The sequence below is a fragment of the Cryptotermes secundus genome, unplaced genomic scaffold (assembly GCF_002891405.2).
Source record: "Cryptotermes secundus unplaced genomic scaffold, Csec_1.0 scaffold2142, whole genome shotgun sequence".
Lineage (NCBI taxonomy): Eukaryota > Metazoa > Arthropoda > Insecta > Blattodea > Kalotermitidae > Cryptotermes > Cryptotermes secundus.
Genome location: NW_019731253.1, coordinates 19,249 through 46,001, shown reverse-complemented (window position 1 = coordinate 46,001; position 26,753 = coordinate 19,249). Strand labels below are relative to the sequence as shown.

The window sequence follows — 26,753 nt, the reverse complement described above, 5'->3', positions numbered from 1 at the left end:
GGAAGAGCTATCGCCATACGGCTTCCCTTGTGGTTCTGGTGACTGTGAGCTGACTGCCCATGAATCTGGTTGAGGCCTCTCTCACAAGCTACTTCTCAGAGAGTGTGGGTGGGACCGACGTGCCGCTATCCAGCATATGACAGCTGGTTTTGATAACGCGCCTATACAGAGACAAAAGTGGACGAACCAAACGCGAGAGTTCTGCTGCAAGCATAGCGGTATGATAAAAGGTCAGTGTGGGGCTGCGTCAGTATATCTCGTGGGGATAAACTGTTATTTGCCTACATATCCGAACTTATTTTATTTACCTGCGTTTCATTTAATGACGCCATCAGTAGCTCAGATATATAGCGTCAAATGATGAATCGGAAAGGATATGGAAGGACGCGGTCAAGCCTTAATCTGAGATGCTATTCCGGAAATTTCCTCGAGGGCCTGAGGAAAACCAAAACATTTTTAGTCTGTGTTATCGGCGTCTCGGGCGGTATTCGAACTGGAACCTTCGGAACACAAGTTAGGAACGTTACCGCTTGAGCCACCTTTGCTTTCTACTTATCTTTCCACTGCAGATGTGTGAGCTTATAGTCTGTCTTCCGACAAGCCTTCCTATCTCCTCTCGCCTCTCTTGCGGGGTAGAGGTCACCTTACGCGATAAGACCCGCAGACGCGACATCCTTCACCCACCCCCCATTGATAGGTCAGTACACTTATATACACTCTACTGTATCGCTGGCTTCTGGTTTCTGAAATGTAACCATCGAACTGTGAACATCAATTCAGGTAGTTCAGCATCTGGGAAATAACTTTGTCGACCGCTTCTAGGCTCTGCGCTTCACGGCGACCGGTGCGCTGTTTGCCGCGAGGTGCTTACGAATTTTGCCGATGAATCAGCATGCCTGATGGCCGATAACGTTTGTATTGAAGGGAAGTAATTTACTTTTGGACCGCTTGACGGTATTATGTTTCACGGCTAGCAGTGCGGTTCCTGCTTGGGAGTTTGTTTATAATTTTTCAGCAGTAGGCAGCACTTACCAGAACCATTAAGACACATGTTCTCATTACAGTTAGTGAACAATGTGGCAAGTCATGGTGCAGTACTCTTCAAGAGCAACGTGTATTTCTGTATAACACGGATCTGCTGGAAAGTGTCGGCGAAAATAACGCCGTAAATTTCGTGGTAAAAGAGTTCTCAGTAGACAAGCAATTCATAATCTGGTGAACAATCTTAGAACAACGAGACTCCTAATAGACGAGAAACAAAAACATAAGCGCCTAGTGCTTGCTGAGAGGCAGTTAGATGGCATAGGGACCAGACTTGATCGTACACAGTGTGTCCAGGTTCTGTTAGGACTGTATTCTAGACTCACGTTTTCTTCACCTTGGCACTAGTTGGAGGTGAGTGGTCAGCTTCACGCCCCGGCCGCTTTACCCCTTGGGAAAGAGCCCCAGGTACCCATTGGATAGGAGACTGCGTGGGCCCCAGAGTTGGCTGGGATGACATGGAGAAGTGAAAATTCTTGCCCCCATCAGGACTCAAACCCTAACTCCTTGGTTGTCCAGGCTGTAGCCAGTCACTATACCAACTGAGCTACCCAAACTCAAAATGTAAATTAGGAATTATATAAACATAATTCCTGTGACTCAGGAGAAGAAGCACATTTCATTGGCTATCTTCTGGGGTGCAGCACTTATGAGAATTTCTTTTACACTCTCACAAAGCCACACCAGCCCTGCTACTGATGGGGCAAAGAACTCAAAAACAGTATCTTCTATCTGTTCTGTTCCCTTTTATGGTGTATAAATCTCAGTAGAGAAAAGAAGGAATGCCGTAGATGTGAAATGGAAATTAAGACTGCTGAAATTTATTATTCTCTACAGTTGGTATTCAGTGCTGTTTCCTTCAAAATTATCTGTGAACTTTCATAAAATTATGATAGCTGAGGGAGCTGCTGAAGAGTTTGTGAAGAGAATATGTTTCTGGAAGTTCAGTTACCAAGATATTTTAGAGCCAGATATATTGCAATTACGTATTTCTCCCTTAAGTTATGGAATACACCTTATGATTAGTTTCAAAAAGAAGTTCCTTGCCGTTATTGTATCTGTAGAAAGCACTACCAGAATCTCCATTTAGGAATTTGGAATCATCAGTATAGATTTGTATTAATTTATTGGTTCTGTTCCATATTTGTTACTGTTTAAGCTAAAGGGCTTTAGTAGGTTAGGATTATAAAAGAGGTTTTCTTTTTTCACCTATAGAAATATTTATATTGAAAACTTTTTGTGTACTCTCAGACGCTGATAAGAGTTATGTGATATGTTTTCTGCAACATTTAAATGTATATTTTCCTCATATACGATATACACAGTTAATTGTTTGTTTATTCCAGCTGTTTTCAGTTTTGCAAAATTTTACAATGTTCTCTGATGCTTAATGTCTGTTCTCTTTATAATGATGATTGTTGTATTTTGTGCCCACTGCATGCATAAGCAAATTAGAGTGTCTCATATTCAGCCAAATTTCCAAGAGACACTGGACGGGAGTGATATAACCACTAAGGAAAGGAATTATACAGGCTAGCAGTAGCACCCAAGGGGGTTTCCTGCCTCAAGGCAAAGTGCTTCTCTGGTGTTTGATGACAGATCTAGGTGGAACCAGGTAGGGGCTAAGCTGTCCCTGTATTTGGCATAAGATGACTGAACTGTGCTTGCCATCGGTGCTCCAAGGGGGGAGCTTTTTCTTCATGCTTTGGAGGGCTTGGTCATATGCTGTCATGGAGAGGCAGTCAGAATTTCTTGGGGGATCTGATGTAGGATCCACTGAGGGTAAGACTGTATGAGGCCCCTTCCTAGGGGTGAGTAACCTGACTACCAAGGAGAACTGAAGAGATTAATGAAGTAGTGGGCCAGGTAGATGAATGAACTTCTCAGAGTAACTGAAGCTGCAATCGGAGCTTGGTTGCAGGTCCAGGTGGACCACCACTAGGGGATCAGCTTCTATCCCTGTCAATCGATGAAGGTCGGTGGTCATAGAAATTTTACTGTTAGTAATACAGGAGATGATTCACCTCCTGCATTGGAGAATTTAACTGTTTGGTCCTCTGCTGCTGTGAAGAGCAAGACAAAAATCTCTCAGGGGCTCTGGAAAGGGATCCATGAGGATAAAACTGAATGTCTGCTGATAGGGACAGGGTGGTTGTGAGTAGCTTATCAAAAAGATGAAATGGAACAGCCAGTAGAAGCAGATGACTAGAAAAGGGAAGACACTTCTCCTGGAAACAGGGTTCAGCTGAAGTTTAATTGTGAGTCCAGCTGGGACCAATGGTGGGGCTCAGCTGCCCCTGTCAGTGAATGACAGGGTGGCTGTCATACCCTGCTGTCAGTATTCAAAAAGAGGAGGACACTATGTCAATGCTGTATTTGGTTTGGCCTAGACTGGAGATTGTCGAATCAGCATAGATAAAACTAATGGGCATTATAAGGACTTCAGTCTCTAGGGTTTTGCCTCTAGCAGCACCGGGACTTGGCCCTTTACCTGAAGGCGTGGTGCTTAATTAAGCACAGGAGCAACTTTACTTTTACCTTATTGGTTCCATCACGGAAGATTTTTACTTCGACACCATCAATATTACTAAAAAGTCATGTCTTCAAATTCCACAAATCTGTTTACATTTATACAGAGTAGACACATTTTACCGATCATAATTATTTGACTAAATGGAGTAATCACGCGGACCAGATCGAGAGAGACAGATATAATGCACACAAATTACTATGCCCTTTGACTTTTGAATTTTTGAAAAACTGAACAAACATGTACGTTCGAAAAAGCTTAGAAGGCGTAGATGGCCTTGACAGCATTAAATATGGCGGTGTTTGTTTTTATGATTTTGGTTGTCTGTACGCTGGTGTCACGATTTCTGTGTATGTATAGATTTGCCGTACATGAATTGTTGCAACGAATGTAGATGCAGTTGTGTTGTAATAACCTGTTGGATTGATGTGGGAAATTGCATATGTCATAATACCTAACCTCAAGATCGTCTAACATTGAAAGTACCAGCTTATGGTATATTACCCAAATGAAGAAGGTTTAACGTTACTTTTATTTTCTATTTCCAGGCCTGGAACATCATACTGAGCAAGAATATGGGTTACAATTTTCTTCCACACATTTTTCATCAGGGCCGTCTATTGTATTGAGGAAAGGTGATACATTAAACCTAACCTGTAAAATAACATCAGCAAGCAATAATTCAGTACCAAGGTTTCAAATAACAATTCACACACCATATCATTCCCAAAACAGGTATGTACAATCTTGAGTATTCATAATGAAAGTATTATTTTTTATGTGTAAAGTATATCAAATGGGGATCATCTTTATATTACCAGAAGTCAGAGTAGAGTCTACTGAAAATGTGAGAGAAGATGCACTGTTTTGGGTTGTGTATGTTTAATCAGTTGTGAGGTGTTGGTGGAATGGTCAAGTGGTTGGTAAATCAGAACCAAGGCATCAGTTAGTAGAGACCATAGATAAAGCCACTGTTAGCATCAGAAACTGGGACACACACAACATTAACAATGATTGGTCAGCATGCAGACAATCTAATGATGGGCATGTCTAACATGTGTTTTAATAATATGGAAACTTAATCACAGTAAGGGTTTAAAATCATAATGAGGGCGAATTGAAAGGATGTTTTCTATTCATTGCTACACCAAGTGAGTACTTAATAATGGTGTAAAATTGACATGTAGTTTGTTGGACACTTTTTGTGCAAGATGATCTGTAGAACATGTTTCTGTAGTTTGGCCAATATGTTGCAGAACACTGTATGTCATGAATCAACTGATGCAATAGGATGCCCAAAAACTGTATTGTGATGTTAATTATGAACTGTAAGTCATTTGATGAATCTAGTAAGGAGATCATTCAAGTAATTTTGGAACTAGTCAGTTTCTTGATGCAGAATAATAATAATACTTGCATCAGCAAAGATTTCAGGTTTGGATGCAGAATTGATGATTAAGTCCAAATCATTGATCTGAAAGAAACAGAGGTCCTCCAAGTGTTGATCCTTGTGGGAATCAATATTTTGCCATATGTCATTGTTATAATTTGAATTAAGGGATTTATTTCTGTTCTCTGTCATTACAATATGATTTAGACCACTCTCTCTCTGTAACTTGAATCCTCTGGAAGCTAGTTTTAATAGAAACAAATCATTGTCAACACAGTCACACACAAATGCTTTACCAGGGTCAGGTCAAAAGTTATTCCACCTAAATGCTTCTTGTTATTGAGGGCACATAAACTTCACAACTGATTATTTATATAAGGTGTTATCCATTGTGAGATCCTTCAGAAATCTGAATTGGTTTTCTTATATAATCACTTATTGTCATATATGCAGAGAGATTGAAAAGTCGTGCACATCAGACTAAAAGTTGTCATAAATCATATTGCAGTTAATATAATTATATCTCCTACCACTAGATGGTACTGTAGGAGTACTAACGAGTAGAAATGCCATCTATCATGTATCGGTCATAGGACGGCTGCAGTGTAGCTTTGTTTATTGCGTGACAGACATGTCGTTTTCTCAACAAGAATGAGTTTTCACTGTGGAACATTGTTGGCAACCATGGAATTGAAGACTTTGACTGGGTTTTCTTCACTGACGAAGTGTGGTTTCCACCTTAGTGGCTACGTGAACAGTCAAAATAATAGGATTTGGTCATCTGAAAATCCACATGTGTTACATAAAAAGCCCTGGCACTGTCAAAAAATTGGAGTGTGGTGTGGTGTGCTGTATCACGTCGAATAGTGGGCCCAATTTTCTTTCAAACAGCAGTGAACAGTCCAGCGTACCAAGAGATCATCACAGTTTATTGCGCTTCTTGAAGCTGATGAACGTAAGTGTTGGTTGCAGCAAGATGATGCCACATGTCACACATCTAATGAAACCAGTTCTTGCACGAGTTTTTCAGTGACCGTCTCATTTCAAAAGGATTGTGGCCCCCGCATTCACCCAATTTGTCACTCGCAGATTTTTTCCTTTGGGGGTACCTCAAAGGAATTGTCTATAAAAACAATCCACATACACTGGATGACCTCAAGAAGAACATTATGACAGCGATTAACAGCATCAGTTTACAGGTGCTCCACAAAGTGGCCTCAAACATGGTAAAAAGAGCTCACGCATGCATTACTGAACAGGGAAGCCATTTCGAGCATATGTTGTAAAGACATGTTTTAATTTTGCATTTTTAAGATGTAAGGTTATAAACATTAATAGTAAGTGCTATATGTCTTGTGCATTAAACCAGCAAAATATAATTGTGTAATGTGATGTGCGCGACTTCTCGATCTCCCTGTATTTAACTTTTGAAAGTATTTTAAAGAATGTTGTCAGTAATGACAGTAACCAATGCAAGATTTTTCAACTTTTTTTTGTGGAAATATTTGATATTTTACTTGTAATAATCAAGTCTTTATGGAAAACATCCTGCAGTCGTTGGTTGACCCTATGATTAGTAGGTCTGGTTTTATTTTTCAGATCTAAAAACATTGTCATGAATATTTATACTAAAATAACATTTATGCACTCCAAGAAAAATGTTTACACAAATAGTACAAGTAGGCACGACACAGAAAATCAATTCACTGACATTGTCCGTTCATTGTGGGAAGCTTTTCCTTTCCTCGCCATTTGACCTTAATATGCATATTTTTTGCCTTTAAAAATAACATAAATGTGTTAATAAACACATCAACATGACTGCTCAGAAACAGTAGTTAGTGTTATCTGATTGTCACTTCTGTGACATTTCAGTATAACTCGAGTTCTCCGGAACGAGAGCTACAATGAAGTGAATATTGTGGTTCAGAACTTGCAAGAGAGTGATGGTGGTGACTACAAATGCCAAGCAATAAGTTCTGATGAAGAGCAGACTGAGTTTCAGCAGGTGGTGCTGGTTGTTGTAAAGAACAGTATGTATCAAAACATATAATTGTAACGTAGTCATGTGTTTACTCTGTGATAGCAGTCACTAAATCTACTCATATTCTATTTGCCCAATATAAGTTTGCCTTCCAGTTTCGAGGAAAGAAATTGTTTTTTAATGTTCTGCCACAATTTATGTGGGACCGCCTCTGTGTTCTAGAGGTCAGAGTTCCTGCCTACAGATCCAAAGGTCCCAGGTTCGATTCCCGGCGATACCAGATTTTCTGAGAAGTAGTGGGTCTGGAACAGGGTCCACTCAGCCTCGTGAGGATAATTGAGGAGATATTTCAAGGAAATACAGTGGAACCTCGCTTAACAAGCACCTCTCGTAACGAGTAATTCACATAACAAGCAAAATAAATTGTAAAAAAATGACTCACTTAACGAGCGACGTTTCGCATAACGAGTGATGAGACAATGATATCGATGAGCTTGTGGAAGAGCACAGCCAAGAGCTGACCACTGAAGAGTTTATGGAGTTGCACTGTGTTTCAGAGCAAGAAGTTGTGGAGGAGAGTTTGTCAGAGGAGGAGGAGGAGGAGGTAACAGCAAAGCAACAATCTTCCGGCGCAATAAGAGAAATGCTGAAAGCATGGGAAACTGTTGCATTGTACATTGAGAAGCATCACCCTAATAAGGCAGTGGCTATGTGCGCTACAAATTTATTTAATGATAATGCTGTGTCGCATTTTCACCAAATTTTGAAGCGTTGGCAAAAACAAATGTCTCTAGACAGCTTTCTAGTAAAAAAGAAGTAGATATGTATCATAAATAATAAACTAATTATTTCGATTTTTTTTTTCTGCAAATCGAATTCACATTCCAGGTTGCTTCATTCTGCATAGAAGTAAAGATGAAGATGATTCACGCTCCTTAACAATGTATATATAATTTTCTTTGAATGAACGTTATACATAACATTTTTTTAGTATTTTTTTTGGCATGGAACTCATTATCATATTTTACTTTAATTTATATGGGAAAAATTGTTTCGCTTAACGAGTGTTTCGCATTACGAGTAAGATTCTGGAATGAATTATGCTTGTTAAGCGAGGTTCCACTGTAGTGGCTCCAGCCTTGAAAACCGAGATTAACAGCTGTGGGCATCCATTGCACTGACCACCTGACACCCTCTATACACAAGAGTTTGCACCAACTTTGCTGACAAGCAGCAATCGCTTGGTCAGTATAGTTTGCTTGCGGACTACAGGCCACGGAGTTCTTTTGTTTATTTTATAATTTATGTGATTTCATTCGCCCAGTTCCCTTCAGTATGCACATTTTTTGTGATATCCCAAGGTTTAATTGTTGACATGGAGGCCAGCTGTTTAAATATGAGATATGAGCTTTCGCAGTAGTTCCTGTGGAGATCACTGCGTTCTGGAGTGTGACAGTATACAGTCTGTTAAATCATTAACAACATTTCAGAAGAACATACTGGAGCCATCATTCTACATTATATGTTGCCAGGGTTGGGTAGGTTAGAAGGGTTGGTATTGTGAGTAACAGTTGCAAACAAATTTTGTGCCAGTTTACGGAGTTGGGAAGGTTAGAAAGGATTGTGTTAGGTTTGATTTTACCTTATAGAAAATTTCTATGATTATGCTAAAGCACGTGGAGCTTTGGACAGTTGGTGGATCCATCCTTCTCTGTAATGACTGCATATTTGTTGTTTGTCTGATGCCTCCAGGTGTGTTCTTTGCTGACATTTTGGCCTCTCTCTATCAAGCAAGGCCCTAGAATCCATTTATGAGTTGTGGGCACTCATAAAAAATAGCTCTCTTTTATATAATACTGAAAGCACTGGGGCACGTGGTAGCATAGTTGGTTGAGGCACTATGCTACAAGCCGGAAGGTCGTTGGTTCAAGTCCCGATGAGGTCATTGGATTTTTTTCAATTTACCTAATCCTTCCGGCCGCGTTATGGCCCTGGGGTCGACTCTGCCTCTAACAGAAATGAGTACCTGGAATCTTCCTGGGAGTGAAGAGTGGCCGGCATGTAGGGCTGATAACCTTGCTGCCATCTATGAGCCAATTGTCTAGAGAAAGTGTGGGAACCTCATCTCACAACGCTATGGGCCTCCACGGCCTGTTACAGGGATACCTTTACTTTACTTTTTTACTTACTGAAAGCAGAACTAAAATAACATATAGGAAGGGGAGAAATGTAAACTTGGATTAACTGAATGAAAATGTAGTCTTACATTAGACTTTTATTGAGGTATGTTGCATATACAAGTAGTTTTTACATTATTTTATGATGCTAAATCAGCCTCTGAAGTTAGGCGATGTTGGACTGTGTAGTCAGTGGCATGTTTTTCCTAGTGGTCACCCATCCAAGTGCTGACTGCATTGACTAACTTTGCCAATTGGACAAGAATCTTGTATACATCTTTTTGTATGTGTCAATTAGTATATGAAATTTATTAGGGGATGTGAATGCGAAACAGATTCTAATTGCAACTTTGAAATTTCAGAGAGGTGTGGTCCGCACTTTTTCCAGTGTTTAAGTGGCTTGTGTATTATGAAGCGTTACATGTGTGATGGACTTCCTGATTGCAAAACTGGAGAGGATGAGTCAAGGGATGAATGTGGTAAGCATGTCATTCATAAAGAAATATATTGTTATGTGACTGGCTATAGATGGGGTTTGGATAGGTAATTGGATATATTAGAATGTTACAGATAGTAATGTGGTGTGCCACCTAAAAGCCAGAATATCTGAGTCTAAGCGAGCGTCCATTGTTAGGCAACGGCTCGGTATCCATCGTTCTGGATCGTTGTCCAGGTGACAAACATGTTCACGTGACAACGCATATATAAGAGGCGTTACCACGGAAATGAAAACCAGAACTAGTGCGTTTGGTATCTCAAGTATCATGTGAATTAATAGTGACTCAGATGCTTAGAACACACAGAATTTGAGGTTCTCGTAGTGGTGATTATGAAGAGTCCTGTCTTCTGGGATATACATGTAGTTGACTGAAAGTCAACTGACGTTTCAAAGGAACATGTACTCATATTCAGGATTGAAGAATAAGCCAAGCAAGAAACCAGCATGAACCAGGGAGCTCTGCTTGCTTGCTGCTTCATGCTGAACCCTAAACTGTGGGAAATATGAAATGGAGATGCCCTAACACTAAGTTCATTGACTTGGGATCATTGATATTGTTGCTGAATGAGGGGAAACTGTAAATCCAGGAGCATGAAGTAGGTTTGGAGGATCAGTGTAATGTATTGTTTTACATATTCCATGAATTTTTTGGAGGGGGGAGTTCTTTAATGGCATTCTTGGTATCAAGACTGTACAGCATCAGATGGTGGGACAGTTGGTCAGTGAGGAATCAGAAAGGATTCAGAAGGAAGCAATCATGGCCTGATAAAGGTGCTTACCAGCATTTGCTTTGGGGACTGAGGAAAACCATCATAACTTCAGTTCCTGGCTGAGATTTGAACCAAGCACCTACCAAACATGTCTTGGGCATTACATCTGACCTGTTTGTTTTCAGTGAATTTTTTTTTTAGTAAGTAACCTGTATTTAGTATGGGAGGTTTTTAATCTAGCAGAGCTTGTACCTCAGGTTTGTGCAGATGTGGTCAAAATAGCATTTCCTCCTTGCTTGAAATCATTACCATGCAACCATAATGTTTGATGAGTCATGTCACATAATAAACATGCTTCAGAGCCACACTGCTTGCGGAACCATAGTTGCTTCGTTTCTCAGCTGAGGTTCTTTCCATATTAGTTTCATATGTCAGTAATTGTCTTAGAAATTATTTGTTATTATTGATCATGTAAATACTATAGCATATAGACCTGGTGCTAAGTAATGACTTTGTAAGCAATGGATTCCTAATGCACCAACGAACTTGGGAAGCGATGTTCTCTACGTAGTCCATGCAACAGCCTTGTGATGCAACAGAAAAAAAAATGTTGGAAGCGGTGTTTACTATGCAGTCTGTGCTGAGATGTTACAAGCAGGTCACATCTAGAGCATAGTCAGTTGTGTGAGAGTCACTGGCCAGTAAGGACATGAACCTGGTAGTTGAGGGATCTACAGCGTCGGAAGCTGTTATCAGACGATGACTGGCAAAAACACAGCAGACTGAGAAGACTTAGTATGTGCTGTAATGAACTGCTGAGTTTGTGAATTAGCTATAGCGCTGTAATGACTTATAGTTACGATCTGTAAGCGTTCAGTAAATCCAATTGATACCCTGTCTATAGTCACTGTATCACATGTAATGTATATATTTGTGTAAAAAAAGTTTCTCTAATTGTGCAAGATTTGAAGCTTTCACAGTGAATAAATATGCTAAAATCTTCTTGGGCAATGAGCCATGTCAGTGTTGAGTTTCTCAAACTTCAGTTATAAAGAAATTATTTATTGTAATTATGTACAGTCTTATAAGATGAGAAATTTCTTGATAATTTTATTTAACCCCCATTTAATATAAAACGTTTTTTAGTGTAAGTGAGGCCATTCCCCTAGAGATTTATTAAGTTGAGATTTCACTGTATCCTGCCCTAGCTTCCTGACCCTCCCCATAGCCTGTAACGCGTGAATGATGTGACATTATTTTATGTTGCTAGGACCAAATCCATGTGAGAACAAGCTTCGCTGTGATGACCATCGCTGCATTCCGATAGACTGGTGCTGTGATACAATCCACGATTCAAATTGCACTGCAAGGGTCTTGCCCCCCTGTTGCCTTCAGTTGTCTAAATGTGAGTCCTCCAAGGAAATGACTAATTTACTTTACAGTTGCAGTTTTTATATCATTATAAAATGTAAACCTAATAAAATTCCGTGGTCTTAAACTGCAAGTGAACTATACCTACCAAGCGACCACCGCTTGTCGATGAAGTTAGTGCCAACTTTAGTGGATAGAGGGTGTCGCGTGGTCAGTGCAACGGATTCCCACAGCCATTAATTTCGGTTTTCTGGATGGGACCCGCTACTTTTCCATTCAAGTAGCTCCTCAGTTATGCTCACGAGGGTAAGTGGACCCCATTCCAGACCCATTGCTTCTCAGAAAATCTGGTAGCTCTGGAAATCGAACCCGGGACCTCTGGATCTGTAACCAGGAACTCTAACCAATAGACCACGGAGGCAGTCAGTATATTAATGTAGACCTATTAGTTGTGGAAATTTAATTGCCAATCCTAATGGCTACACTGTTTGACCACTTCAGCAGCTGAGTGTACATGCAAGTGGGTCTTGCTTCCGGCTGTTTTGTGTACTTGATTTATAATCTATGGTCTCATTGTATCAGCTGTAATTGTACAGTATGTTTACAAATTTATCTCTAAGCTATACCTGTTGTTTAAGAATAGTTTGAACTCTGTTCACATTTTGACTATATTAAAGTAAAAAGTAAAGTAAAGGTATCCCTGTAATAGGCCATGAAGGCCCATACAGTTGTGAGATGTTGAGGGTCCCACATTATCAAGATGATTGGCTCAAAGTTGGTGGTAAGGTTGTCAGCCACGCTTTACTCTCCAGGAAAATTATTTAATTAATTCCTGGCACTCATTTCTGTTAGAGGCTGAGTCGACCCCGGGCCCATAGTGCAGCTGGAAGGATTATGTCAATTGAAAAAAATCCAATAACCTCATCGGGACTTGAACCCACAACCTTCTGGCTTGTAGCATAGTGCCTCAACCAACTATGCTACTGCATGCCCCCCATTTTGACCATATTAGGTTTAAAAAATGTTTATTTTTGCCATGCATTTTATTAACCTGTTACCGACATAATGTTGTATATACAGTATATGCATTCTCTTCAAAGTGGAGATGCTACAGAATCTCGTGAAGAAATATGTTCAGACGTTGTTTCTAGCGGCAAGAGTGGATTCCTTTGGCTTCCATCCTGTCTAGATTAGCATCCATTTTTGCATGGTTAGTCTTCATTTGTTCTCTCATCTTCTTCAGTTTCTGATTTCAGCCAGGAGGCATGTCATCATTTGTTCTTTTTCTGTAGTGTGGTGGTATAATGATCATGATCCAATGCAGTGTCCAGTCCAACCACTTCCAACCTTAGTTGTCACATGTAAGAGTGTGACTGTAGATGGGGTTTGGATTGGAGATTGGATGTATTTACCACTTTAACACATGACTTGTGACTACACATAATTATAGCGTCATCACTGATTTCCACACTTTACAAATCACTACAGCACACACTAAGTCTTTTCAGTCTGCTGTCTTTACTATGCGTTCCCTGGTAACATCTTCTAACAGTGGGGATTCTTAAACTGCACTGTCCAAGTCTTTTCTTCACAGGCTCCCTTACAATTCTGACTACTGACAACTAACTTCTAAAATTGTCCCTTGCTTATAACATCTTGGCACGGACCACATAGAAAACACCGCTCGTTGTACGCCAATCATTTCCGTGGGAACGTGTTTGTTTGCAAAGGCGTTGCCTGGTGACAGGTGCATATGCTTGCTTATTAAGAGTCTCTTGCCTAGCAGTGAATACCCAGTAATGGTTCTACACACTGCAATATATTGTTTTGCTTTTGGCATATGCTACTTTCAACAATTTTGTTTATAACCAAGAAGAATTAATTGATTCAATTCCTGTAGTACAGTGTTTTTCTTTCTGTGTTATGGCGTGCATGACAATTGGTACTTTCCATCCCATGTCACCAACAAACAGGCTGTAAAGTTTGCTTTGGAACATTTTAGAAGTATGGGTGTATGGTTGCATTGTTCTATTTTTTGGTCTGCTTGTTTGTTTTCCCTCCCTCCAGTAGTTTATTTGATGACAGTGTTCTGTAGACTGTATTGCTGAATGAATTGGAAAGGATGTGGAAAGAAGCATTTATGATGTAACTTAAGGTACTGTCTTTCATTTGGTTGGAGGATCTGAGAATATTGAGTGTCCCATCTGAGGTTTGAACCAGGCACCTCCCAAATAGAAGTCAGAAGCATTTCCTCTTAAGCAGACTTGTTCAGTGCTTGCACAGTCATTCTATATGTTGTAAATGGGTCTTATTGAAGTCTTATTCCTGTGTGTTTTTTCTGTTAATGTAGCATTCATGGACCATGGTCCAGGATACATGAATGAACCACCACCCCAGGGTCTCAATGACATGGGATTCCTTCAGACTACAATTTATACAGTTGTAGGTGAGTGTTACATGTACTGCATTTAGAAATGAACATCTTAAATATATGGCATATTGAGGCATTTGTCAGTGTGAATATAAGAGAATAATGGGCTTGAGAAAAGCTTAAAGAAAACGTGAGTGCAAAGAATGATTGGGTAAAGTGGGATTCTATTGGTTTTGATATGTGCAGAAGTGAAATTTACCTGACAACTTTTAGTATTTGTTTTCTCTGTTATATGGGTCACTCAGTAACTGAGCCTCTCCATTTATCTCTGTCTTCTTTAAGCTTCTTCTTAGTTTCCTTTCGTGTTCTTTCTAACTTCTGCATTACATCTTCCATAACATGTTTTCATTTTCATCATTATTTTTCTCTCTCTCTCTTTTTTTTTATGTTCATGTTGAAGACAATGTTTGGGATTCTGTCTTTGTGCATTCTTAAAACATGCCCCTACCATCATATTCTGCTGCTTATTCATTTATGTTTTATTGTATAGTGGGCCCTTGGTTTACAGTGGTTTGATATACACCAGTTTAAATATCCACAGATTTGAAAAATTTCTAGTATTAATTTCCCATCTTTATAGTTTACATCCTGTTGTGTGTCATAAATAAGATATACAAAAGTATACAAGGTATGCCATCTACACAACAATATTCTGGATTTAAAAACAAAGAAGACATTACTGTATCAACATTTGCTTTTATTATGCTTTTACAGACACAACATGTTTCGACCCTTATACCAGCTCATCATCAGGTGTACAATGCTCCAGTATGAGCTGATGAATTGCAATTAATTATCATCTAATTCTTCAAATAAGTATCCTTATCGTGTCTTGAAATTATTTAAATGCAAACTTAATACATATATTTACACATTTCGATAATTCCAAGGCACAATAACGATCCTTATTCGAACAATTAGATGATAATTAATTGCAATTCATCACTTTAAACTGGAGCGTTGTACACCTGATGATGAGCTGATATAAGGGTCGAAACATGTTGCATCTGTAAAAGCATAATAAAAGCAAATGTTGATACAGTAGTGTCTTCTTTGTTTTTAAGTACAGAATATTGTTTTATAGATGGCATACCTTGTATACTTTTGTATATCTTGTTCATTTCCCATGTTTTCCCCAAAGAGCCATCCTCAGCCTCTTACAAATGAGGAACTGGAAGATTTGGCTGCATAATTGACATGGAAACAAAAATAGCAAGAACAAAAAGAGCCTGTTTTACACTCTGTAGAAATCTATGACCTGCAGGAAATCCTGGCTGGGATTGATAGTTACCTGCAGAGGATAGGCGACATATATCTTGACTGGGAACTGAGCTGTCTTGTTAGCAGAGGAATCAGTGCAGTCCTGCAGCCCTACTGTCATGTTCTGCGGGAAAGGGGACATGAAGGAAGGCAAAGAACCCTCCTCGTTTTAAAAGGAAATCTGAAGAGCCTTCACTTGAACCCGTCGGCCCTTAGGATCCTTTCGTCAGTAGTGCCTGCATATTCATGTTTTATTACAGAGTAAATATGATATAAATCCATATGTTATGTTTGTGTTTAAAATATACAAACGCTTTGTATTGCTTTACAAGAGTAATTTCAAATTTTGTGTACCTGGAGCACATTCAATTGAAATACAATTCGTCTTTCATTTATGGCAATTCGGTATACGCCGGCATCTCCATGAGCCTAATTCTGGTATAAAACAAGGGTCTACTGTATTTATCTTTGAATTCTGTCTAGTTCTGTTCACTTCTTAACGTCCCTCTCCTGCTGCCTCCGTCTGTGCTTGTTCAGTATCTCATCCCAGCTGCTCATAGCCTTCTTACATGTCCATATGTTAAAAAGGGCATGTAGTAATTTTTAAATAAAAGCATATTTCCTGCTTTTGGCATTTTCCATTTGCAAAATATATCCCTAATTAACTGGTAAAAATTTCCTATACTTTTTATTCTTTCTGTAATTTCTTTTTGTACATGCCTGTGTGTCAATATTTTACTTCATAATTATTTAAAACTCATTTTTTGTTATTTATTTTTATCATTTCCATGTCTCGTGTCATATGGAATATTTTCCTAACCATACTCTTTTTCCAAATTGACATTTAATCCAAAATCTTTACACACAGTAACAACTGTATGACATTTTGCTTTCTAAAGTTGCCTCATTCAGCTCCCATGTAGCAATATAATTTGTATGAACCATAGTGTTTGTTATTTCATAGTCATGTCCTTCTTTTATGGTACATATGTTTCATCAGATAAGATCAGATCAACTGAGTACTTCCAAAGGTGAACACAGCAACTTTGTGCCTTCAGTTAAGAATTGTAGACATGACACGATAAGTAACAGTGTTCAATGGCTACCATGCTGCTTTTGTCTTTGTTCAAGCTGTAACCATTTTCAATAATCAGACTCACTCATACATGTTTGCTCAAATAGAGAAATTGATGTATCTCTCTCTCTTTCTTTCTGGCTGATCCTTGTCCTCCTTTGAACCTGAAGGCTGTGCCATGGCATTCATGTTCATTGTAACGATTCTTGTTATTGCAATTTGCCGTGTTCACATGAAACGTTCATTATTAGTCACACGTTGCCCTACTGCTAGGGGTGGAATTATGATGTCTCCACTTACTGGTAACAGAGCTCCACACCACCACCATCATGGTTTGCAGCATATGCCTCTGTACGATCTGGATGTGCTGTTAAATCGCCCCTCTTACCCCCCAGCATCATCAGTTTCCCCACACTCAGGTCTCTTAGTTACTTACAACATTAATAACGGTGTTCAATTTGTGGGACGGCCTATAGACCCACCTCCGTACTGTGAAATTGTTGCCTCTCCTCCCAGAGAGGGTCCTCCTCCTCCTTATGCATCTCATGAAACCCTACCTCATGCCAATCCTGAAGCCAGTTCAGTAGATCCTGACAGCGTGGATGACATCCCATGCGAAAGAGACTCGCTTCTGGGTCCAAGCACAGAAGTGGAGCATCTGGAAAATGCACAATTAAGAGGTAACACTGAATACTTGGATACACTTGCTCCTGATTTGTTGAACGCTGGCCCAGTTTTCCTTTCTGGTCAGCAGCGGTCGATGCAGGAAGTGGACAGAAGCTGTCAGCTTGGTAGTGCAATTTCATTAACGGTAAGCAGCAATGTAAATGATCACAATGTTGTGTCAAGTCCAGATACTGCCTCTAGTCTGGGAAATTATGAAAGAGCAGGTGAAATTACAGTGCAGAATGGTGTCGGTGTTAACAGCTGTGAGAATATAATAGTCACTCCGAAGGTGCCTGATACCGATGATGTTAGCCCGAGGAATATGGGCGTTATGGGCAAGTCTTCACCTGACGTCTCAACTGTTCATCTTGTGGACAGTTCTGTGAATAAGATTTCTTGTATCACACAAGATGAAAGCAGCTTCAGTGTTGTTTGTCATAGCCAGGAAAACCCTTTGCAGTGCCTACATGACACCTTCATTGCTATCCACGCAAATCAAGGTGACCTAAATCCAAGAATCAAATCAGCAGATACAGCTACACCCAATGTGACTTTAGGAAGCTATGCAAGGACTCAGGTTGCTAACAGTGAAGATTGAGGATGTGTTCAGCATCTTTCTTTGAGGAGATATATCGTAGTGTAAATATATTTACAGGGTTTATTACACTGAGATTAAGATTAAATGAGTACTGTTATTATTTCTTGATATATTATCAGATGATTTAATTGGTAACTGCGCTGATTAACCTTGTTATATGTTCACATTATCTACTGTCACATTTCGTTATTAAAACTGGAATGATATTATGTGTGGTGGCAGGTTATTAGTGTGATTTCATAGGTAAAGTTTTAGGGGTATCATTGCTCACGTAAACATGTATCACTGTTACATGAAGACAGAGATGAATGCAGTTACAGTATGGTGGAAACTGGAAAGGTATAGTGCACGTTCTTCCAATGCATTCCAACTTTTATGCAGAAGTTTTCATAGGAAATGGAGTGTTGTGACTGATTTAATAGTTTTTAAGTTAACATTTTTAAATATAAGTTCCAGGGTTGAGGTATCATTTGTATTATATTTTATTAAAATTATTTCTCCATTAAATTGACCCAGTATTCATCTGTATTACAGTGCCTGAAAGATACTAAGTTATTGACAAGTATGGCAGGTGGTACATATAGTATCCACTGGTAGCCCAGATAATTTTTGAAAATATGTTTTTTCTGTTAAGAGGGGATAACAGTTTTGTTGCAGTGCATATAAGTGTCTTACACAGAAGCTGTTGGAAGGTGTTGAAGCTTTGTTGGCGGTAATTAGAGTCATATTTCCATAGCCTGAATGGAATGGTACATTTCTGTTGCCTCTGACTCATATTTGGAAGGTATTTAGTTTCAATCCCAGTCAAGAAATGCTTGCCTTACTCAAGAGGTTTTATGATTTTCTTCATTCCCATCATGCAGATGCTAAAATGGTGCCTTAAAATAGACCATAACTTCTTCCTCCCATATATCTGCCAATTCATAGTTTGGAATCATGTATTATTTGATAATATAGCTCAGAAATTGGTGTCTTAAAGTAACCAAATAATCAGTCAGAGAACCACTGAAAAGAAGAGATTGTCAGCTGTAGTAAGAAAGAGTAATGCTTGATTGGGAAAAGTGTGGGCCAGTGATATGTTTTGGAGGAAAGTCAGAAAAATCAGTGACTCATGAATCTTGAGCATAATTGCATAAATGCCAAGTAATTTGTGAACATCTCCCCTCCCCAAAAAAAAACATTACAGTATTCTTTTCATAAAGTTCATATTTTGATAGTCTGAAATTGGGGACAGAATAATTATAGTCTGAAAGTTATTTCAAATTTCCTTCTGGCCACTCTTTATCATCATCAGCATCGTCACAGCTCATTTGACACTGTAACCATGGCATTCAATATAAACTGTCAGCAGACATGCCCCTATTTTTACCGCCGTTCATACCTTGTCATTGCCACTAGGTGTTATAATTCAGTTACTGCTCTTCATTCTCACTCTGAATATGATATGTATACAGTTTTTAATGCAGAATTTTGCTCTCAAATTAGTTTATTAAATTTGAATGTTCCAAGCATAAATTTAGAAAATTCTTCCTATCTGAAGAATTGTGGTGTGACTGGTATAGTAGTTTGGTGGTACAAAAGTATGTTTAAACATTTTCAGAAGTGCTATGGAAGGAAACCGTTTAAGTAATTTTTGTGTGCCTACAACCCTGGGACTGAAAATATATGTTATTCGTTTTATATTGTAATGACATTGTTGATGTCCAGTTTGCACTGTTATTGGTAAAAGTAAGAGTTTCAGGTTGAAATGAATTTGTGATTTTTACTGTATGACGATTTTCATACTGTCATGTTTTATGTTTGACAGTGTGACACATATTGTGCAGAACTGTTGTACCTGTTTGTATAAACAATTATGATCTGTTTATGTGGGAGTTGAGGTTCTCACACTAGTGATTATGAAGAGTTCTATCTTCTGGCAAGTAACACCAGTCTACCCAGTAACATACGAATCCCAGAATCTCGTATCCCAGAAGATAAAACTCTTCATAGTCTCTTATAGTTGTAGTCTTCCATGTCTGCTTTATTAAAACTGAAGCTTTCATAATATATAAACAGATATCAATGCATGATACAGTTGAATCTCCACATGATGTTCCTCATTATAGGGCTGCATTTCTTTTAGTCCTACAGTGGAACACCTGTGCAAGGTTTCTTTTGAGAGCAGTGCATTTGAACACTAAACTGATGAGAATCTTGAATGGAGGTAAAATTAAGTGAGATATTGATTTGTGACTGTGAAATTTAATGTTAAATGAAGGAAAACCTTATACTGAGGAACACTCAGTTGAGCTCCATAGTATCTTATTTCAGTCTACACATTTCATTTTTGGCATTGTAATTCCTTTGCTGTTAGCTCACTAGATTATCATTTAATGAGAGTACAGTGGAACCTCACTTAACAAGCATAATTCGTTCTAGAATCTTACTTGTAATGCGAAACACTCGTTAAGCGAAACAATTTTTTCCAGATAAATTAATGTAAAATATGATAATGCGTTCCATGCCAAAAAAAAATACTCAAAAAATTTTATGTATAACGTTTATTCAAAGAAAATTATATATACATTGTTAAGGATCATGAATCATCTTCATCTTTTCTTCTATGCGGAATGAATCGTCCTGGAATGCAAATTCGATTTGCAGAAAACAAAAAAAAATCGAAATATTTAGTTTATTATTTATGATACATATCTAATTCTTCTTTACTAGAAAGCTGTCTAGAGACATTTGATTTTGCCGACGCCTGAAAATTTGGTGAAAATGCGACACAGCATTATCATTAAATAAATTTGTAGCACGCACAGCCACTGCCTTATTAGGCTGATGCTTCTCAGTATACAATGCAACAGTTTCCCATGCTTTCAGCATTTGTCTTATTGCACCAGAAGATTGTTGCTTTGCTGTTACCTCCTTCTCCTCCTCCTCCTCTGACAAACTCTCCTCCACAACTTCTTGCTGTGAAACACAATGCAACTCCAGATCATGCAAATCGTTGATGTAGACCGATTGTATGTGCGTCCTAGATCAGCCACGCTCACACCTCGTTCTCGCTTTTCAATGATTTTATGTTTCATTTCTACGGTTATTTTTATCCTCTTATGGCTGTCTTTTTGCGGCTTTTTCTTTGGGGACATTTTTGCAAGGGTTAAACTTTGCACAAAAAAAAAACACAAATAATATGTCTGAACACAAGTTTGGAAAAATGTGTGATCACAAGCGACACCAAGATGCTAGCGGAACGAGTGCTAAACACAGGCAGATGTAGCAAGCGCACAACTCGGGACTTTCCCTCTTGTCACTCGTTATGCGAGTCGTTTTTTTTACAATTTGTTTTGCTCGTTATGCGAATTACTCGTTATGAGAGGTGCTCGTTAAGCAAGGTTCCACTGTGCAGTCTCCCAGCCCTACAGTCTTCTTCTATTCTGCCCTTTAATCTCCAGTTTTACTTGATTAAATTTGTTTCTGTTTATATGTACCATCTGATTCTTCTGGTCATTCATATTTCTTTTGGCTGATTTTCTTTTATATTTCTATTCAGTCCATAAATTTGCAGTATGACCAAGATGACAGTTTTTATTATTGTTCAGTTGCAAGTGGGTGTTTGGAACAAATGTCACATACAGGAGCTACTGATGCATAATCTGGTGGCTGATGTGCTGTTAGGCACTGTAAGTCTTGACCTTCATGTCTTCAAATAAATTGGCAAGAAATGACGATATGCACATCCATGTCTCAAAGACAAAATATTGATTTTCTCAAAACCACCTTTATGAGTTAGATAATTTCTTTGTTACATATTCAAGAGACAGCAGTGGTCTACTGCACAATAAACAGTTTAATTCCCACGGTAATGTAATCAGATCTGTCATATAAGAGATGACATTATGTGCAATATCTTTGCACTAGTTTTCTGTGTGTGTGTACAGTCACATACGTAGGCTCTTCAGATGCATATAATTATTTGTTGTGAAATACATGTTTTAGTTTACATTGCAAGTAGCTCGATTTGTTACTGTAGTCATATTTTCTTGCATTTATGCTTTCAAAGAATGAAGAAAGGCATGGATAACAGCTTGCACATTTGGGAGTGGGTTGCACAAGTAGTTTTTGCACTACACATTGCACCTCCTCATCAAAACAAAAGCGAATTCCAGTGATTGTCACTCTTAAGGGCCCATAGAGATGATAGTTGCTTGGTGCAAGGCCTGAAGGCTAAGATATGTGTGGGGAGATTCATGCGGATTTTTCTTTGATTGTAGCAACCATCCAAGAGCTGGTATCCTTAGAGAGGAATTCATATGATTTTCACAAATTATTTCTTAGACTTGTGAATCTCTTCTCTAGAATATCTATGGTACCATTTATGTCTCAGAAAACCATCAACATGATTTATCCAGCTGACTATTAAACTGAAAATTCATTAGATTTCAGCAGTGAAGAATAATGCCACTCTCTCTGAGCTTATTTGCTTTCAAGAACCATACACTCGTGACTCATTCATTTTATACAAAACTACTTCTATGTGATAAGTCAGTTGAGACAAGGGAATTAATTTATTTCTCAGAGGTTATCTCAGTTAACTCTGGTTTTTAGTCAGGAAGATATTGAAGCTAACTCTGTATTTGTGTCTGGTTCTGGTATGTTACTCATACAATAAACATGACTTATTTTGGACATTATCCATTGTCTTAAAGTCGTCCCCCAAACATAGCATTCAGGAGACTGTATATGCTTGTGTTAACATATCTGAGGGAGGAAAGGTTCGTACTTGGTTGGGCTTATTAAAGGGGAGCAAGTATGAATTACTGGACCTTGATCTGATTTCCAAAATTTTGAACATGGAACTGCTTGAGATGAAAGACAGTGTCCTACAAAATAGCTGTGCTTTATAGAAAGATATTTCTTTTCCTATATTGTTGGTTTATATGTTTTTGAACACTACTGTTGAAGAATAATGTCATGAGTGTGTTAAGGTGTATCCAGTCTGCTCATACTTGAGCTTAGATTCGGCTTGTGCATAATTTCACGAGTCTGAACTTAAGCAGTATGATCAGCTCTAGCCCTAGGTGGTGTTACAGAAGCCAAATTGCAGTTTGCATTTCACACAGCCAACAGAAATCAGCATAGATGTCTGACTCTGAATGTACCTTTACAGTAAGAGAAGGTCTTTAATACTTGCACAAGTTACAGTGTGTGAGAATGATTGGGATTTACCTATGATCAGACATGTAGGGCCATGCCATGGCTCAAGCGGTTAGTTGCTGGCTTCCCACCACGGCGGCCTGGGTTCGATCCCAGGTCTGGTCAAGTGGGATTTTTGGTGGACAAAGTGGCACTGGGGCGGGTTTTCTCCTAGTACTTCGGTTTCCCCTGCCAATCTTCATTCCACTAAATTCTCCATCATAATCACCCAGGGCAGGTACAATAGGCCAATCAGTGGCTGCCGTGGCGAGTGGACCCAGCTGGACTGCACCCCCTACTAAGCGAAAAAACATGATCAGACATTCTTAATGTTTAAGCTGTTAATTAGTATATCTGCTGTTTGACAGTGAGTGTCTGATTTGTTAAGCAAAATTATGTGTTCGTTATCACCCGTTCCATCATAGTAACTGTTGAAGATCTAATGCGTGTTCAGTCTCAATGTGCCCACATTTCATTTTGTTTTGGAAGTTGTATTCAGGTTTGCAAACACACAGTTTACTTCGACATTATGCTCAATTGTAAGGTACAAAATGTGTGTTTATTTATAATTAATTGAAACACAGGAGTAACAGTGTTGTGCACTACATAGTTCAAAGTAATGTAAGCATAAAATTTTAAGTTGATTGTCACAATTATGATTCTCTCACTCATTTCTCCCAACTCCATAAACAGTTGGAGGAAGTGTGGTTGCTGCCTTTAAGGGGAATTAGATAATAATAATCTTTTTTTTTATTGCTAGTGGGGTGGGACTAAGTCCCTTGTACTGCGGCCACTTCTGGCCTATTGTACCAGCCCCAGATGATAGGTGAGGGTGATTGTGGAGCAATTGGTGGAATGAAGATTGTCAGGGGAAACTGAAGTACTCTGAGGAAACCTGCCCCAGCGCCACTTTGTCCACCACAAATCCCACTTGACCAGACCCGAGATCGAACCCGTGCCACTGTGGTGGAAAGCCAGCGACTAACCGCTTGAGCTATGGCGCAGCCAACTAATAATGATCTCGCTATTTGTCTAAACAAGTGTTTTATGAACTCATAAATTAGGGCCACAAGCCGTGCTAAAAAGGAGTTGTTATACTCTTCTTTCATTTCTAACATTTCATTTGAGTTACAGTCATTTTGCAGCTGGTGATACTGATTCGTATAAAGTTTTATCGGAGTCTGTCTGAAGACTCAAAAGTACACACAAAAGTTTAGTTAAGTCTTTAATAAAATAATCGCTAAATTGTATGAAACTGAATGTGATGTATGCATGCTAACACTCATATATACTTACACAAGTGTCATATATACATACTTTTGTAAGTGCCATATATCAAGTTAAAGAAACATTTGTATCGGAGACTGTGTACAGAGAAAAGCTGATACACATTCCTGATGCAGATTATAGAAGTCAACCAATAATACTTTGAAGAGATTCATCTTTGCAGATATAAGACTCCATAGTCCAGTGGCAATCAAGTAGCTTGACTTGCTTGCTGGCTACTACATTTTGTCCAGGAGGTTGGAGACAATAAACTTCAATTTACTTTTACGAGACTACATGGCATTATATTCCAGTTGACAGAACACTTCAGTCATTGCTACACTAATATTTTGGTGGCTGCTAACCGCTATTTGCCGAGTGTTAATTTTTGTGGCTTTTACTTATATGTGTACATTTGCAACTGGACACCATCTGCCTTGTTTGTAGAGACAAATAGGAAATCTTAAATGAAAGAAAATAAGTGGAATTATGCCTTAAAATGTATTGTATTGCCTTTTTTTTTAATTTTTTATGCAAGATTTGCAGATCTTTTGTGTGCATTTGGTCTTGTGCTTGAAGATTATATGTTTTAGAGTTTTATTTCCCATACAGAAATTCTCTATAGATACAAGGTTAATCCACGTTTAAAGGAGCTTTAAAAGGAAATTTGACTTGTTTTGAAATATACTTAAATTCTTATTTGGTTCTCCTCTCCTATTTGTTACTCTATGCAGTGAAATATTATGAAATTGTAATTATAAACTTTTGATTCAGCTGCAGACAACAGACATTTTAAAATCAATGTGGAACTATTAGGCTATGACTGCCGACTACTATTTCAGAACATATGAATGAATGAAGGTTATATTACAGGGAATCTGTTAATTTCAAGGAAACTGATGAGGTCTTTTTGTAAAACCAAATGTAAAGGGTAACACAACTGCATAGTGATACAAATTAAAGGGAAAGGACTCAAGTACACAAAATTTGGACAAGTAATTCTTTGCTTAGAACAGAATATCAAATAATGTCTCAGAGTAAACTTCAGAAGGCTCCATTTGATTTGTACAACAGTTTGTTCAAATACTGCATAAACAATTTATTTTGATCTGACAAATGTTAAGAATTGTATTAGGTGTTTTATGAAAATTCTTATAGCCATAAAATGTTCGTGATCAGGGTGGATACTTGAGTATGCCTGGCTCAAGGAAGCTTTCTCTTCCCACCAAAACTGTACTGTCTTCTGGGAAGCATTTGCTTTGCTGTACAGCAAGTGCAGTAATATTGTTTTTTTATTTATGTATTCAGTGTTTTCTAACGTTAATGGGTAACAGACATTCTCTTTTCTTCAATATATGCATGCTGTAAACAACCGTCTGTTAATGGTAAACAAGTCTTCCATGTATAGAAAACTGTATAGTTGACTAAGTGAAATAGAGTCTATTTTAGTCCATTTTGTGTGTTAGAATTCTTCATACTGTTGGGGGGGGGGGGGTTTCCCTCATTGTCATATTCCACAACTGTAAATCATTCCAGTCACTTTTCTTCAGTTACTTGTATTTTATGGTTCCTTTATAACCACCACCACATTATTGTTGATGTTGTTGTTACATTTAGTGTTCAATTCCCAGCAGGGGAATATTAGCGGGATATTCTAAAGTCTAGGCTGAAATAAAGTTCTTCCTTCTACAGTCGAGGGGTATGCGTAAGTGAAGTGGCACGCAAACCCATTTCTACATTAATGCAAATATCTGCGTATTTATATGTGTGTAGACATTCTGACGTGAAAAGTCCTGTAATCAGGGAGATTTCGTATGGACTGGCGTCGAACGAGGTAAGAACATGGGTACCTCCATCGCAATGACGTTGAGGACTCGAAACATCGTAGCAGGTTGGCAGACCTGCCCTGTTCACGAACCGTGCGTAAGATGTTGCGCTAGCTGACGCTGCCTATTGCTCAGTAACGTAAGGAACGCGGTGAGCGCGGTGAGTGTGTGAAGCGTGATAGAGACGTCATAAATAACATACTTAACTGTATATAGTATAATTTGAATAATTGTTAGTATTGCATTCCTGAGGAGGGATTTTCCATACCGAGCTAAAAATTTCTTCCCTACTTTAAATATGTATTTATTTGAACAGTTTTATCGCCAACGTAAACATTAAATTTACTTCGGACTTAAGTTTTGTCGTGCTTCATACAATACAAGAAGGCACATACTGGTGAGTTCTTAGACTTTTATTGTTATTTTATATAAACATTTATTTTTGTGTCGTTTACTGGATTATGTAAAGACACTGTCACAGCATGAACCAGTGACTGGGTAATCATGAATTGTGATCTTCGAGACTTTGTATTTATCTATACATATGTATATATTTATTTCCAACCATTTGCCTAATATAGTGAAGAGAATCACGAGTGATCTCAATCAAAATTCGTGTCTTAGGCTGAGATTGGAATCAGTGATCTCCATAATACGAAGCGAAGGAACTAATCATTACACCCGCGAAGTTCACTTACGATACACCAACTACGTACATAACATGAATTGAAGAGAATTACTGTTG

At 38.5% G+C, this 26,753-nt stretch overlaps 1 protein-coding gene across 1 annotated transcript; it reads left to right on the top strand.

Moving 5' to 3' along the window:
* The first annotated feature begins 3,827 nt into the window (after window positions 1-3,827).
* On the top strand, window positions 3,828-19,804 carry LOC111866666. Its single transcript, XM_023855839.1, has 7 exons — window positions 3,828-3,921; window positions 4,120-4,306; window positions 6,837-6,994; window positions 9,485-9,601; window positions 11,602-11,736; window positions 14,053-14,148; window positions 16,639-19,804. The coding sequence occupies exons 1-7, from the start codon at window positions 3,843-3,845 to the stop codon at window positions 17,730-17,732; spliced, it is 1,866 nt and encodes a 621-aa protein (XP_023711607.1). The 5' UTR covers window positions 3,828-3,842; the 3' UTR covers window positions 17,733-19,804.
* Window positions 19,805-26,753: the final 6,949 nt, after the last annotated feature.

What these genes read in the sequence shown, in the direction of transcription:
- LOC111866666 (XM_023855839.1), top strand. Translation starts at nt 3,843, where the DNA reads ATGGCCTTGACAGCATTAAATATGGCGGTGTTTGTTTTTATGATTTTG. An exon ending in GCTGGTGTCACGATTTCTGT is followed by an intron (nt 3,922 to 4,119) that starts GTATGTATAGAT and finishes TTCTATTTCCAG; the next exon opens with GCCTGGAACATCATACTGAG. An exon ending in GCTGGTTGTTGTAAAGAACA is followed by an intron (nt 6,995 to 9,484) that starts GTATGTATCAAA and finishes TTGAAATTTCAG; the next exon opens with AGAGGTGTGGTCCGCACTTT.